Raw genomic sequence first — 13,994 nt, forward strand, 5'->3', positions numbered from 1 at the left:
CACAGGTGTAAATACCCCAAAATTAATGATGGCTGAATTCAGGGTAGCTGCTTTCCTGTCAGAGTCCTGGAGATGAGCATGTTGGCTGACAGAGCGACAACTAATGTCATTAGTAACTGTGATCAGTCAAAATGTCGGCTGTGAAAAGGTTTATGATTACTTAGTACTCATTCAAGTTTAATTAAAGCAGCAGCTGACAGAACTAATCTAAAATCAAATCTTAAAATTAAATGTTGAGGCTTGGAGCTGCTCCTCTTTCCATGTGATAGGTTTGTTGATTCAAGTTATGACTATGTGACACAACCAGACTGGATAAACCTGGTTAACTTGCCCAAAAAGCATGAGGTTTATTCGATTCTCAGTGTGGAGCTCATCAGCACTAAGGCAATACCAGCTCCAGTGTGTATTGGCAAACATTTCGAAACAGTTAGAGGGTTCAGTGGCTCATCTCACTGTAAATCACTGAAGCTGAGGAACGAAAGCACCTGCAAAACCCGACATGAAGCGAAGAAGCTAAAGTGAGACAATGACAACACACACACACAAACTAAGATTAAGGAAATTTTGCCAGGTCCAACAAATTATGATCTTCGGATTCATCCTGCCTAATGATCAGGATCCATCTGGCACATTCTGCGACTGTGTTTCATTAATCCAAGCTACACTGTGATGGAACCTGTAAATGTACCTAAATAAACTATTGATAACACTCACTGAACTGATGGCATTTAACTCGGAAAATCTGCCTTTTCTTTTAGTGCACCTGACTCGTGGAACAAAATACAGCACACCCTTATATTAAGTCCCCTTCAACCCTTTGGACATTTTTGAAATTTGATTTTAAACCTTCCAACTTCCTGTTGCAATCGTTTTATATAACTATATTTTTATTTTACACTTTTGGGCATGGTTATTTAACTGCATATACCGCTTATCCTTTTGAGGGTCACGGGGGGGAGTTGGCCTTGGAGCCAATCCCAGCTGACACTGGGTGAGAGGCAGGGTACACCCTGGACATGTCGCCAGCGTATCACAGGGCCGACATACAGAAACAACCTTTCACACCTACACTCAATTTAGTGTTTCCAATTAATGTAACCCAAAACCAAATGTCTTTGTCTTTTGTTTTTACTTTTATCACACACACACACTCACACATTCATGTTTATACAAATGTTAAAATGCATTTATGAACAGGAACAGCCAGAGTCTTTCTTCCTTATTAAAGATACTTGTGTTTTTTTTATTTACATCATGTAAGACAGAAGATGTTCCCTTAATATCAGTCAGAAACCAACAGCTGTCATTCAGCCTCTTCCTCATACAAACCTGATTCTAGTGTCCAGGGTCAAATCTGCACGTCTGCAATGTGATATCATATCATAGTACAAAACAATGACCAGATTTTTGACACATGACATCGGCCTGTATAGTTCCCAATGTGAGGTCAGAAAGAGAAATGATGATCACTTTCACAAATATTTTGTTTGTTTTAACCTAAGCTGAAGAACAAATGTCACAGAACTAGCTACTACTCTCATGTGATGGTCAACAAGCATCAATCATGTTTGTTCCTGCTGTTAAAATGAGGCTAATGTCAGACCAACTGGGACCAGACCCACTGCACCGTGAGTCAGTGGGGATGAGCTTGATCTTGGCAACAAGACACTTTATAACAATGTCCTGCAGAAAACACATGTTAAGGAACTTTTTTCTTCAATAAAAATGACAGTGTCATGCTCATCAAGATAAAGAAAATCATTCAAAATGTGATGTAGAATGAAAAATATTACAATAGTGTCAATGAAAAATCCCCAAATGTTCTTTGATTATTGAAAAAAATTACTTTACTCGAGGGTAGGAAGGTTTTGTGTGTCATTGGGATGTTGGGAACACCAGCCTTACTCCAGATGGCACAGATACTGACACAATGTACTGGCTGCAAAATAAGACAAAGCAGTGGAAAATGTAAAACATCTCAAATCATTTTGTGAATTATACCAAAGAAATATAGCATATCATTTTATTACAGTTTTCATTTTTCAGATTTAATATATTAAATACAGGTACAGTAGGCCATTATTCTACGTTTGTATATTGCGAAACTCAGTATGCTCTCAGACTCTGTATAAAGATGGACGACACGACACGTCACTGCTTCTTTCCACTATCCACAAATAAAGCCAAATTATCCTGGTTACTAGCCCATTTGGAGCCAGAGTCTGCACAGTAACAATTGACTGATGGAGTCAATCATGACATTTCATATTGATTTTCAATTTGAGAGCAGGACTTATTGATTTCACCTTCAGATTTTGCAATGCTTTCACTCAAAACTCAAAATAAATTCAAAGCGCACAAGAAAAAATATCAAAGAGCGGAGCAGAAATCCGAGAGCAGACGTTTCACGCTTGCACAGATGCAGCGTGAGCACGGGGAGCTGGAGCTGGAGTGCAGGAAATCTAAGAACAAACAGGATATATTTGAGTGCAAGCACAGGGGTTTGAGTGAGAGCGTTACAAAATCTGTACGTGAAAAAGTCCTGTTCTCAAACAGAGAGAGCGTGCTCTTGAATAAAGATAGAAAAAAAAAACTATAGTTTTTATAGCATCAAATAACTATGACTATGACTAACGTGTCCCATCCGCCAACATGGAGGAGGCAGGATTTATGCAGCCAGCTTTAAGGCGGCAGCTGTTGTGTCGTCCATCTTTATTCACAGTCTATGGTTCTTATAGCGTTTGACACACACACACACAGAGTTTCTGCACTTATGGCTTCATCTAAATCGACACTGGGCCCGCCCCCACTCACGACAGGCTAACGACAACGTTTGTGTTTGACAAAGTTTCGACAGCATAGCTTGGTTGTATTGCCACTGTAACTGCGATGTGTGCCTGTGTATGAATTACAGTTCAGACTAATGGTCCATGACTGACAACACTGCAGAGAACCAGTAACTGCATCACCTCCGCATCAGCAAGACGTGAAAGCTTTGACCAAATGTCTAATCTTACGCCAGGATTTTTACACACTTGGAGACATGAGCATTGGACACAAGTTGAGTGGGCGTAACGCTGCTGTAACATCCTTTATTTAGCCTAGATGCAGAAATCAGACACCAGCTGAAGTTGAGTGTAAATGACACCTGCACTAGATTTATGCTACAGCAGATTTATTACGTACACATTAATGCATGTATGCTGTGTAGAATGGTACCAGGGTGACAGCTGGAGAGCACACTCTATATGGGAAATCATCCCTTGGAAAAAAGACCAACCCCGCAGGCTCAACTGTCAAATACACTTAAGACTGCTTCACCTACTCCACTGTGTTAGGACCTTCAGGAAATTCTGCCCTTTGTGTCGGACAGAAGAAAATAGTCGTGCCCATGCTCCATTTTCCCACAGTATATTTAACATGTTTTGCAATTGTTTATGAAAATGTTCATTTAATTCAAGGCTTTTAATGGCAGCCAAATATAGCAACGATGGCTATCACTGTTCACACTGTGGTCATGATTGACCATCATTAACTGGCACGTACTCATCATTCTTCAATAATCTTGTATAATAACTATTCTTTTCTTGAGTATGTGGATGTTGAACACTGTAATATGAGGCTCTGTTGCTGTGCATCTTCCACAAATAATGTCCAATTGCTACCTACCATGTATTTCTGGTGTAATCCACATTAATAAGGGGCAATTATTCTATTACCTTATGATCAGCTACTTTTGATGTCACAGGTGGGTGTTGCAAATTCTGGTTCTCTATATTACCACAAAAAGTATAAATGTTACTGAACGTTTTGGTCTCAGGAACTTGTCTCTGTTGCTGCAAAGGATTCAAATGTGAACAAAATGATGCTGCTTTCATCACATGGAGCCTCCACTAAAAATAATCTACTGATTTAAGTTCTGAGTTGCCACTTGTCTTTAAAGGTTATATATACAAGATTTTAAATATTGCAGCAAACAACTATGTAAAGACCTTCAGGTTTATGAAGCCAGATGGCCTCAGCTCTGATCCGCAGTGAAGTAAACACGACAACTGGGTGTACACAAAAAATGTCATCCTTTTTCCGCAGCGTAACATTTCTCAGAGCACACAAGCATTGTATGCACAGACGTCACTGGCCCAAAAATATACCTCCTGCAGCTACACCTTCTTTTAATATGGTTGTGAAATCGGTTATGTGCATGAGACACGGACGATCCATTCTCAGTTTCCTCGGTAGCTAGCTGGATTTTTTTTCTGGGTTCTGGACGTGTTTAGCCGTTGCTTACCATGGGCTTCGCAACACCCACAAAGCATTAGTTTTTTTTCTGAGATGCTGATAGATTCAATCCCTTGGCTTAATATGTCAAGGTTGGCCCACAAAACAATGGAACCTGGTTAAGAGGTAATGCACGCATTTTATTTCTGTCACAATTCCTGATAAATTTAGGCTAAAGACTGACTGGATTTATCTTCAGGTGCATTTATTGACTTGTCCATTGTTAATTCTATAATGCATAGTATACTTTAAGCCATAGGAAACTAAACTAAATATTGGATTGACTTATTTTTGTTTATGGGAATATGAGTAAGTATGGGGTATATGAAAAAATATTCTCAAAAATATATTTGTTTTCTTTGTTAGCAAAACTGTCTGTTTTCATTGCTAGCAAGATCTTCAAAGAACATGTGATGTAAAAGTGAAAGTGTTTTTGATGCTACTGTTTGATGCTATCTGCTAAATAAATCTAATTCTTCTGATCTAATCAATAGTGAACCAACTTCTGGTTCCATGATGGAGTGTTAGGGCCATATCGAAGAACCAAAAATGAGAAAATAATGTAGTAATACAACGAAAAATAAAGTAATAACATTATGAGAATATAGTTGTAATATTACAAGAAAAATAAAGTCCTAATACTAAGAGAGTAAAGTAATATAGATGTAATTTTTTATGAGAAAGTCATAATATTATGAGAGTAAAGCCTGTATCTCTCTTACAACATTATTCTCATTATAGTATCACTTTATCCTCGTAATATAACAACTATACAGTAAAATTACGCATTTAGATTTCTCGTTATATAACAACTTTATTCTCATAATATCATGGCTTGATTCTCAAAAAATCTGAATTTCTTTCTTTTTAAGTGACCCTTATACTCCATCATAGGTTTCTCACAATGGCAGATCATTTTGACTTTTCTATTTCCCCTACAATTTCCTCTTATACGGCAAATTGTAGTGCTGGTGTCAGTCTCAGTTCGCGGACACAATGCTCTTTAGTTTAGTTTTTGTGTCAGAAGTAAATTACCTGTCTGATATTTTCCTGCTAAGATGTGTTAAGCTAGCAAGCAATGATCATTTTGCTACCTCGGATCAGTGAGTTGACAAAGTGTTTCACTACCGCAACGTCTCAAACAGGCAGTGGGAACCGAACCTTTACTGAAAAAGCTGCTGATGTGATCTCAGAATTCAACTGGCACATTACATGACATCTTTTGGAGGCTCAGCAACCAGCACGTAGTTTGGCAAAATGTAGTGAAATGGCAACGTGTTCTTCATGTTTCACACTCTCAAAAGTGTATTTTGCCATTTTAAACAATTATTTGAATTAATTAAATATTTATCTATCTATTATTATTATTATTATTATGATTTAGTCATCAACAACAAGTTCGATTTAGGTTATGTTCAAAACTCTCTGTGTACCTCTTTTGATGATATAAACATTTCATTTAACATTTAAAAATGTAATATTACTTTCTGTCAGCTTGTAAACTGCCACTCATTCGAACTCTGGTATTGAAATTTGATTTGTACTTCACTTTTGGACAACACTGGCAGCAATGTAATGCAAGTTACATCAAATATTTACCCAAGTGGGCAATTCGGTAAAATATTCAAAGACAACTTTAACCCTTCAAAAACTTGAATTTCTTTTTCCAGTGTGTCGGATACTTAGCTACGCTGAAGCATTTGAAAAGCCTGTGATTTCCATGGTGAGTAAGTCATCTTCAGTCTACCAATAAACCAGTAGACTTGAATTTTGAATCCTGTTAGTTATATTTGCAAGGGGCTAGTATATGCTTTTTTTGTATCCATGTGGTAAAAAACAATGCAATTAAAAAAGATTATATATGTAAATGTGAACCGTGTCAAGCGTGCATACTGTGACTACATGTACAAGTTAGTATAGTACTGTATTATTAGTACTATATTGTGTTTATTATTGGTTGATCTGGATTAAAACAGATGGATCGAATTTCAAATATTTGATCACTTCGAGGAGCGCTTGATTTATGTTGCTAGTCAATAATAGTAACAATGACTGTGTCAAAATAAAATGCACAGCTTGTTGGGATTCCCGGTAGGTTGCTGGGATAAGGTACCAGTGACTTGCAAGATCAAGGGTTTAAATGTGGCTCATAAACTTTGGCACGTAACATTCTCTCATACAAATCCATGACTCTCCTGTGTAGCTAATGACACACAGATGCGCTATCTGGGAACCGCAAGATATATGAAGCGCTCCGTCTTCTTTTTTCCTTTTCAAATATTTCAAATGAATCCATATTGTTTTTGTCCTGATTTGAGCAGTAAAAAGGCACTGAGCTGGGAATAAATTTCAGTCCTAAACATATTACCTGCAATGAAATGGCTGGATCATTGTTGGTTACAGTTTGCTGTGGGTTAGAAGCAGAAAAGGCTCTTAAGATCAGCATTTGTTTTTTTTGTGTTTTTTTGGCATTTATCCTTTAATGACCCCTTTTCAAATCTATCTCCTTAATTGTGCCTCTCATTAGTCTCTCTCCGCCCGACCAACTGGTCCGAGGTGGGCGGATGGGTGTTACAAGCAGCAGATGTTAGGAGCGTGTTTAGTAAAGCATGACATGATTTCGGGACAGTTGGAAGGCGAGTAAGGGGAGCTGTAGTGTTCGTCAGCAGTGGTCATCCTCATACAAGAAGCCATGTTGTTATCTACCATGAGTTCGAACAACTTCGTTCCTCAGCGTCCACTTTGTTAACGGAGACTGGATTTGTTCTACTTGCGCAATTCCAACGTTAATGATTGCAACACTGGTCATGTAAATGGTCTCTCTCCAGGTTTTTTCCAAGCTTTAGATCCAAGTAATGGTCGCATTTAGGAGAGAGGACCACTGGAGAGAGCTGGACACCACACATGAAGCTGAGGAATCCAGCTGGATATCAAGTTTTATTTTAAGGTTTCTCCACTAATCAGTACACTTCCCTGGGGAAGGCTCCATGTTGCTGTGACTCAAGTCTTTTGAACCATGTCTCCCTCTCACAGGGGGATATGAGGGCATGTTTTTTTAAGGTTTCACACAGGCCGTCCCACAGGCCTTAATCCAAGTCTTTATGTAATGCATATTGCATATCCAAAGATCCGAGCGATCGATCCGCTGCGTGTTCCCCAGGTCCAAATCCAGCCTCTCGCATACTGAATACCTGCGCATCCCAGTCTGTGTACGAGGCCTACAAACTTGTTTCTCTTAGAAACATGGTCCCGATACTGTAGGAGACTTTCCTCATAGAGGCTGGGGGAGCAGAGCGGGAGCTGGTCAACGACGCATGGCTGTGAGACGTCCCTGCCTCCAGGAAGTAACACATCCCTGGGATCTCTTTGGGAAAATTATCAGGGAGCTCCAATCGTGAGCGAGGGATGAACGAAAAAGAATGGTCATCCTTCAGCAACCTGGAGAGGAGAGGAGAGGAGAGGAGAGGAGAGGAGAGGAGAGGAGAGGAGAGGAGAGGAGAGTAGAGGAGAGGAGAGGAGAGGAGAGAATACGTTAAAAGAAAACATGTATACATAATGAAATTGTGTATACTATAAGTCTACTGGAGGATTGTATGTTTGCAGGTACTTACTGGTAAGTTGTGGGACTAACATTGATACACCTCGGATGGCTCCCCGATTCAAACTTGCTGGCAAGTGTCACATTGTTCCCAAACAGGCAGTAACGTGGCATTTTAACCCCGACCACACCTGCCAGCACTGAGCCTGTGTGGATACCTATCCTCAGCTGTAGGAGATACAGGAAGGGGAAGAAGTTGGTGGGAGAAGATTGTGGAGAAATAAAAAGAAAGAGATAGAAGAGAGGTAGAGGGATCAGAACAACAATGTAATAAGCACAATAAAAAAAAAAAAACAGTCGAAATATTATTTTATTCATATTTTGGAAAATGCTGCACTTGACCTGAAAAAAAAAGTTAGGCAGCTCCTGTCGTTATTGTGGCTTCACTACATTAACTAGGACCAGGTCCTAAAAATAAGTGATTTGAAGGTTTGAATGGGAATTGATATATGGGATGTTGAGGAGAAACAAATGGACGTTGAGTGAAGGGGTTTAGGTGACGAGACGAAGGAAGCTTATTACGCCCCTCCTAGATTTTTCCACAATTAGATATTCTATAAACAATTAATCAAGAAACTGATCAGCAGATGCTTCAAAGATGCTTCAACTGTTAAAGAAAATCCTTAGTTGTAGTCCTGATCTTTTCTCACTGTTAGTCAATGTCAGCAAACTCTTGTTCAGTGCATGAATTTAATCCCTCCTGTCATCTAAGATAACTAACCTTTACCACAACACACCTGACTCTGTTGTGAATAATAATGGGTTAGATCATCTCTCTGAACTGAACTGATGACATTCGTTCATGCGCGCCTCTCCTGCAGCACAAAGGCTATTTTGTTCTGAACCGACCTATTGATCTCATCCACTAGTCATCACATATGCATATACAACACACACATGCTCACACACAAATGTGCACGCACAACAGCCAGTGGCACCCAGTAGATTTCTAAAGCTCCACTTGAGCATCTCATCGCCTCGGCAACCAACGCCACTGTCGGCATGCCAGCACAGTACAAGGTAGTCATGGCAACAACATGCGATGGGGGTAGTGAGGTAGAAAGAGCAGAGACGGATGGAAGGACAGAGAGAAAGACAATGGAGACAGAGAGAGAGAGATTAAACGTATATTTTGATGGTAAAACCTAGACATCATTGGAAGAGAGAAAGAAACCGCTAGAGACAGAAAGCGAGGGCGCACGAGCTGGTAGGTGCACCACTGTGACCTATTTTCAGCTAAACTGCTTCCAGATGGCCGTGCACTTGTCTGTCTCCACAACAGACAACCACTCACAGACACACAAACAAGTCTGTATCCAGCGCCCACTCTCCTCTTTTATTTCTTGGTCTCAAAACGCAGACACGGTAACAACTCATACACTCTTCCCCTCCTCTTTTGCTGTGAGTCAGCATCCACAGCACATGGTGCTCTGCAAGCCAATGAGCAAATGGTGCGGCAACAAATCACAGTCCAGCCTCCGGCCAAACTGACGGGAGGATGAGGAGACGGAGATAGAAAGAGGCAGAGAGAGGAGGAAGTTGTTATAGAGTCATTGTTGTTTCAATCACTCAGGTACCAGTTTATTAGGTACACCCAGTCCTGCAGATAACCATACTTGTGTTAAGATTGAAATGTTCAGTTTTTGTTTTACATTACATAACATTTCATTTAGCTGACGCATTTATCCAAAGCAACTTATAATAAGTGCATTCAACCATGAGGGTACAAACCCAGAACAACAAGAATCAAGAAAGTAACATTTTCTTCAAGAAAGCCAAACTACAAAGTGCTATAAGTAAGTTTTTTTATTCAAGGTATAGTAAGGAGGGATGTGTTTATAGTTTGCGGCGGGAGATGTATAGACTTTCTGCTGTCCTGATGTCATTGGGGAGCTCGTTCCACCATTTAGGAGCCAGGACAGCAAACAGTCGTGATTTTGTTGAGTATTTAGCTCGCAGTGAGGGAGCAACAAGCCGATTGGCAGATGCAGAGCGGAGTGGACGGGCTGGGGGGTAACGTTTGACCATGTCCTAGATGTAGACTGGACCCGATCCGTTCGCAGCACGGTACGCAAGTACTAATGTTTTGAAATGGATGCGGGCAGCCACTGGTAACCATTGAAGGGAGCGGAGGAGCGGAGTAGTGTGAGTGAACTTAGGTTAAAGACCAGTCGAGCTGCTGCATTCTGGATGAGCTGCAGAGGTCGGATGGCACTAGCAGGTAGACCTGCCAGGAGGGAGTTACAATAGTCTAGGCGTGAGATGACCAGAGCCTGGACCAGAACCTGCGCCGCCTTCTGAGTGAGAAGGGGACGTATTCTCCTGATGTTGTGCAGCATGTAACTACAGGAACATGTTGTTGCAATAAAGTTGGCATTAAGGGAGAGTTGACTATCGAGTGTCACACCCAGTTTCCTAGCAGTCTGGGTGGGGGCTAACACAGAGTTGTCAAAGGTAATAGTCAGCTCGTTTTACAGAGGTCTTGATTCCGATCTATGATTATTTTGAGGATGTAGTTTGTGCACATTATGAGGAGTGTTTCTGTTATTTAGCTAATCCTTATGGATACAAGAGGGATGGACCAGACAATAGAAACAGCGGATCCCATATAGCACAGCACCATGGTGATTCTACAATGACCACACAGTTGAACTTCTTTTCATCTTTGATCCCGATTTGTTCTTTAATTCTCACTTAAAACTTATTTCTGGAACTGAATGTTCCACGTTTGTTTGGCATGACAAGATCCTGATCATTTCTAAATCCAGAGTGCTCAGCTAATGCTGAATTAATGTTTAATGTGCAAAGGTCCTCAGAAACACACATAAACAACAAAATATAGCCCTGTAGATTTTTATAAATGTAATAATAATCTCATTCAGAAAGTGTAGATGTGAACATGTATAGAAGTTACTATAGTTTCTACAACTTACATGTATGGTTAGTAAACCATTAACAGTTGAGCACAAGCCCTATTAAAGGGAACATTTTCGACCTGGGCCCTGTTTATAAATGTGGGTGTGTAGATGAATGGTTCAGCAAGACATGTGTGATGTTGCCAAGATGCAGAATAAAAATTTGAGCCTTTAATTGGTAAAAAAAATTACTTCTAGTTGACGTTACGTGGACTGTCGCAGTTGCCCCATAAGATTACATTGTAGCCACTGACATTATGTTGCGACGGCCAGCGGAGGTGAACTCCTAGACCGATTCCATTCATTTACACACCCACATCTATAAACATAGAGCCCAGGTGGAAAAATACCGGAATTCCCCTTTAACACCTACAATAAAGGTACTCAGATATCGACACTAACATGAGCACACTCATGCTACAAGCCTGCCAAGTGCAGCAGTAACACAGATGAAAACAATGATCAATGTTTGGTTTCTGTATGTGTTTCTCTCTTGACATTTCACTCCTCTGTATATTTATCTCTCTGTCCCTGGATCTCTCTCTCTCTCTCTCTCTCTCTCGCTAAACATTTTCTCTCAGCTCTCTATCACAGCTCTCATACTAGTTTGTATAACTGGAGTTGAGTGCACTCACTGAACAGCATTTATCATGCTGAAGTGTTGAATATCCCTATAACTCTCCTTCATACCAACATGAAGAGACGATAGATAAGAAAAGAGGAGAGGAGAGCAAAACAGAGAGCGCAATATGTCGAAAAGCAGGTCGAAAAAACTGAGGGGAAAGGAAACTGCAGAGTGAAATGAAAGGGGTGGGTTTAGGCTGCAGAGGAAAGTGTGGAGGTGCGGGACAGATACAGAGGGGAAGAGGAAAGAGAGAGGGAGAGAAAGGGGAAGAGCAAGAGCAAGAGACCAGGCCAAAAATGCTTGGCAAGGCATTTCTATTTTGAGACAAATGGACAATGTTAGGAGCACAGCAGTACACAGAACAGTGTCCTGTCTGTTATTCAGCAGCTATCTGTCTTAGCTGCTCTCTCTCTCACACATACACGCTTTGTTCCAGCCAAGTAATTATTTAAGTTTATTTTTAAACAAGTCAAAAGCGAATGATCGCAGCGGCAAGAAAATAAATAAATGTTTTTTCTCAGTCTCAAAATTCCATGAAAAGACCAAAAGCCACAATATTTTCAATTTTAAAAAGGTTCAGACATTTTCTGAAATAAACAGTGTCGTTTTTATAAAAAGTTGCTCGAACAGAGGTGCACGGTGCACCAAAGACTATTTCTATTTCCTTAGAGTTGTCCACAGGAAGAAAGATATAGAATAACACCAGTCTAGTCCTGTAATAGGACCAAATACAATAAAACAGCATGACAACAATGAGGCTGATCTAATGGTCTTCCTCCCTTGCTATGCAACAATTGTTGTTTCTGTTTCACTGAGCCAGATATAAAATGCAACTTATTCTAGGTCATGATTTTGACTCATATTAAGGGCATTGATTCCATGTAAGACCCACAACAATAACAAGACAACCCAAAGACAGATGGTGACCTTGAGAGAGCCTGGATAGAGAACAGACATAAATAAATCATATCCTGTGTTCCTTTTTCATTCTAATGAATTTACATGAGAGGTTCAAACTCACTTCCCTGGATTGTGCAGCTTTCCTTCCCTCGCTGAAGTCATACACCACTCAGTTGGCCTTTGATTTGATATTTATCTAATATCAACTATGACTCTGTAAGTCCACAAAATAATAACAGGCATCTCTGTCTGTCTGTCTGTCTGTATGTGACTCGTATGTCTTTAGAACCATTCATCTATCTGTTTCACACTTGGCATGTTTCGGATTTGATGCAATTTGGACACATGATACATTCAATATAAATACACTTTGAATAAACTATGTAGAAGCTATGTCGTGACTTTAGGGATCTCTGGACTAAGTCCTGTCTTTACTTGCTAAAGCTCAATTGCTGCAGGTCACTTTCAGAAAGAAAGCTGCAACCAGCATCACCACAGCCCATTCCATACAGGCAGGTTTACAACAGGCACTGCACAAAATTTTTGTTAAATGCAGTTAAAAACCTGTTATGGTCAATTTATTTCTTGACAATAGATTTTAGCAGTTGTACCTGCTGAAGGTGGATCAACACTCACAGCACCGGCTGCCGAGCATGTGGTGAAAAACAGACAGCTCCAACATTACATAACTGCTTCGAGTGTCCCATTGAGAACATGCAAAAATAAACCATGAGAGTAAAAGAAATAGAGCAGAAGGAACATGTTATATTGCATATTATGCAGTGCTATGGTAAAATACAGCAAATTCAACCGCTTTGGTTGAATGGCACATGCACAAGTATACCTTAAACACCAAAATAGCAAAACCCTGCTTCTTGTTTCTCTAAAATTAACATCTTAATCAATATGTTGATTATTTCTAATCCCTAAATACTATTGATCAGGTTCCAGTAGCTGCCCCACAACACAAAGCTAGAACTGCAAAAGCTAGAAATAAAAAAATAAAATATCATCCATCCACCTGTCAATTCAGATGTCCTACAAAGATATCACTCATGTTCCTCATGCTATCAGCCCATCCATCCATCATCCAAAATATGTCAATCACAACACAAAACCTGCCCGACAATAATATATTCTGTTGTCACCATGGCATAACTTCATGAGGCAGCCTGTAGTGCTGTAACCTTGACTGTCAGTGTGCATTCTGAGAACATCAATAATGTGCAAATCCCAACACCAATATATTCTGAACCAGTAAAACCACAGAGGCGGGACAGACACAAGCAAGCAGACACACACGTGCATGTGTTAAAAAACGCAGTATCAAATGATGTCACCCTACAAGTGAAGATCTAACACCTTAACAGTTAGTTCCTCTTCATCAATTGTACAATTTTAATAGCTGAGAGTCTTGGGACCTGTTTAACGTTTCATGGCCCAGAGAATAAAAAAGGAGATACATTTTAAAGAGCTGTAGGTTTTTTGCAGAGTTGAACGCTTTTCCCATTCATTTTAATGAGAGAAAAGTTGCAGAATAAATTGAATATTCTACAAAAGTTGACTTCAAGCAGAAATGTCCTGAAGGAGATGAAAGTTTTAATGTTTGAAAGGTTGAAATCAGTTGAAGTATAAATAGGTGTCGAGCGGGTCAAAAAGGGGCAGAAGATAAACGTAT

At 39.9% G+C, this 13,994-nt stretch overlaps 1 protein-coding gene across 1 annotated transcript in view; it reads right to left on the reverse strand.

Annotated features, from left to right (window-relative positions):
• Positions 1–7,062: 7,062 nt before the first annotated feature.
• The window catches only part of gucy1a2 (guanylate cyclase 1, soluble, alpha 2), a 40,001-nt gene continuing 33,069 nt past the window's right edge, over positions 7,063–13,994 (reverse strand). The window contains exons 8-9 of the mRNA XM_034604502.1: positions 7,890–8,044; positions 7,063–7,716 (exon numbers count right to left, since the gene is read on the reverse strand). Of these exons, the coding sequence (XP_034460393.1) occupies positions 7,497–7,716; positions 7,890–8,044 (375 nt within the window). The 3' untranslated portion in view covers positions 7,063–7,496. The remainder of the gene's footprint in view (positions 7,717–7,889; positions 8,045–13,994) is intronic.

This window comes from Hippoglossus hippoglossus, chromosome 13, assembly GCF_009819705.1.
Source record: "Hippoglossus hippoglossus isolate fHipHip1 chromosome 13, fHipHip1.pri, whole genome shotgun sequence".
Classification (NCBI taxonomy): Eukaryota; Metazoa; Chordata; class Actinopteri; order Pleuronectiformes; family Pleuronectidae; genus Hippoglossus; species Hippoglossus hippoglossus.